The 2,130-nt window shown below is 64.6% G+C and overlaps 1 protein-coding gene across 1 annotated transcript; it reads right to left on the bottom strand.

The window, feature by feature from the left end:
* Window positions 1-174: 174 nt before the first annotated feature.
* LOC108727383 (mucin-5AC-like) lies at window positions 175-2,082 on the bottom strand (the record flags this gene model as incomplete). The annotated part of the gene is made up of 2 exons (XM_018455501.1): window positions 1,412-2,082; window positions 175-1,318 (listed from the first exon to the last, which is right to left on the bottom strand). Coding segments are annotated over exons 1-2 (1,815 nt in total), but the record flags the coding sequence as incomplete, so codon positions are not given.
* Between the last annotated feature and the right edge of the window lie 48 nt (window positions 2,083-2,130).

Genomic DNA, 2,130 nt, shown 5'->3' with positions numbered 1-2,130 from the left:
GCGGCGGTTCGCCCTGTACGCTTGGAGGCGTTTGGCCTCGCGCACCCAGTCCCCGCGTGCTTCTCCCGACGCTCCGGGGTCAACCGACGCTGATCCCGGCCTATCGGCGCCCTCTCTCTCCGGAGGTTCACCCCCCCTCGCTCCACGCCGCGCACCCGCCTCCCGTGACCGCACCGAGCGATCGCGAGCGCGGCCAGCAGCACTTCTGGCCGATGCGTCCTCCCCGAAGAACGCCGCCACCGAAGTCGCGAACGTCTCCAGATCAGCAATCGAGTCGACGTCCTTGGCCCGATCGAGCAGCGCGTCGCGGGTAGTCACCCGCTCACGCCTGCGCTGCCTCGCGACAGTCGCAGGCGCCGGGTGATCCCGCGACGGCTGACCGACGGGGGCGTTCGGACGCCGCCGACCATGATGCTGCTGACCGCCCTCCCCACGGTTGGCTCGCGGTGGCACGGTGGATGACGCGGCCGCTCCCCTTCGAGACATCACACCACGTACATACGCGGGAGCACTCGGACGTTCGACACTAACCTTTGTTCCAGTACGACCGACGTCTCCCTCCGCGTGATCCTCCGGCGATGTCTCCCGGCGTCTCCTCTCCGCCCCCACTGGCAATACGTTACAGGGCGGAGTTCTCTCCCGGCAAGTTTCGTGGTGCATGTTGACGACTCTCAGGCTTTCGTCGTGAAAGCTCGTCGACGCTGCTATGAGCGCGCACAGTGGGGCCACGCGCGGCGAACGCGATGGTCCCGCGGTTGGCGGGGACTCGGAGTTGGAGGGGGACCTATCGTTTTCATGCTGCCTCCGCCTTGCTCTTCTTCCCACGCTCACCGTCCAGCTGCCACCCCATTGATTGTTCCCCTCCACGATGGGTGTTTTGGACGCCGCGTCCTCCTGCCGCCCTTCCTCTCGTCCCCGCTCAGGCTCCGGTGTAGTCGTCCTCGGTGGTATCGAAGGGGACTCACTGCCGCTCGTTGTTGATACTGCGACCGCCACGCACGGTGACGCGGTTTCCTCCCCGATGGTCGGGAGGATGCTCATTGGGGGGAGGCACGATGGTGGTGTTAATTGCCTCCCCGCGCCACCTGTGAAGCCGGTGGATGCGATGGGGCTTCCACAGGTGGTCGTCGTCACCGTGCTAGTGGTGAGTGTCGTCGGTAGGGACGTCGCTGGCGAGAGAGATATTAGCGTCTCGCCTGGGCTCCCCGATGGACCGCCTCTGGTGGACGTAGGCGGGCTGGGGAGCGTCGCGGGGGGCGTCCTCTCCGTGTTCCCCGCGACCAGCGACGTCGAGTTGCCCGTCGCTCTGGACGATGGTCTGCCCAGAGTCGCCAAGCGCGCTTATACCACACTTTTCTCGACGGGAGCGCTGGTGGATCTCCTTGCTCTTATTTCCACCCCCTCTCTAGACGTCACAGGGGGTGGTCCGGTCTCCTTCCTTCTCATTGGTCTCCCCACGCCGCCTGGTTGTATCGGCGTGCCCTCATCGTCCGATGACGAACTGATGTTATATATTTTTCTGCGAGGAGGGTGTGGGGAGACGCGCTCCCGTCTTGCCGTGTCCTCTCTCTTCTCGATCGGCACGCTGGTTGCCCGCCGCGTCCTGGATGATACTGGTAGATCGTGATTGGCGGGCAACTTCTTGTACGCTCCCTCTCCACATTTCTCCTTCTCCATCGATTTTCGTGGACCCCCCGCCTCCGGTGATGTTCTCTGCGGGGGGTGAGAGGGAGCGCGTGCCGATCTGGTTGCATTCTGCGCGCTCGCTCTTACCGGCTTGACGGATAACTTGACCGTTTCTACCGACACTACACGAGGTTTACTCACCGTGGCGGTCGTCGGCGGCTTCCTCGTTGCGGCGGCTTCGCCGGATCTCCTGGCCTCTGTTATTTTGGGCGCGGCGCTCGTCGCGACGGTCCCGCTGCGGGCGATGGTGGAAGATGTCGTGGTCCTTGAAGATGGGCCCGCAGTGACCGCCGCGTATGAGGGGGATGTGAGTGGCCTTGCCCCATTGGCTGTTTGCGATGGCGATGGAGTGGCTCTGAAGGAAAGCGTGGGTTGCCGCGAACCTGGTGTTGTCATCGCGGCTCGGCGCTTGTCCGGTCCTCCAACCGTCTCCGCCAATCGCCC

The sequence above is a fragment of the Mycetomoellerius zeteki genome, unplaced genomic scaffold, assembly GCF_001594055.1.
Source record: "Mycetomoellerius zeteki isolate Tzet28-1 unplaced genomic scaffold, Tzet1.0 scaffold484, whole genome shotgun sequence".
Lineage (NCBI taxonomy): Eukaryota > Metazoa > Arthropoda > Insecta > Hymenoptera > Formicidae > Mycetomoellerius > Mycetomoellerius zeteki.
Note: the sequence above shows the minus strand (reverse complement) of the source record. Positions and strands in the feature narration are given on the sequence as shown.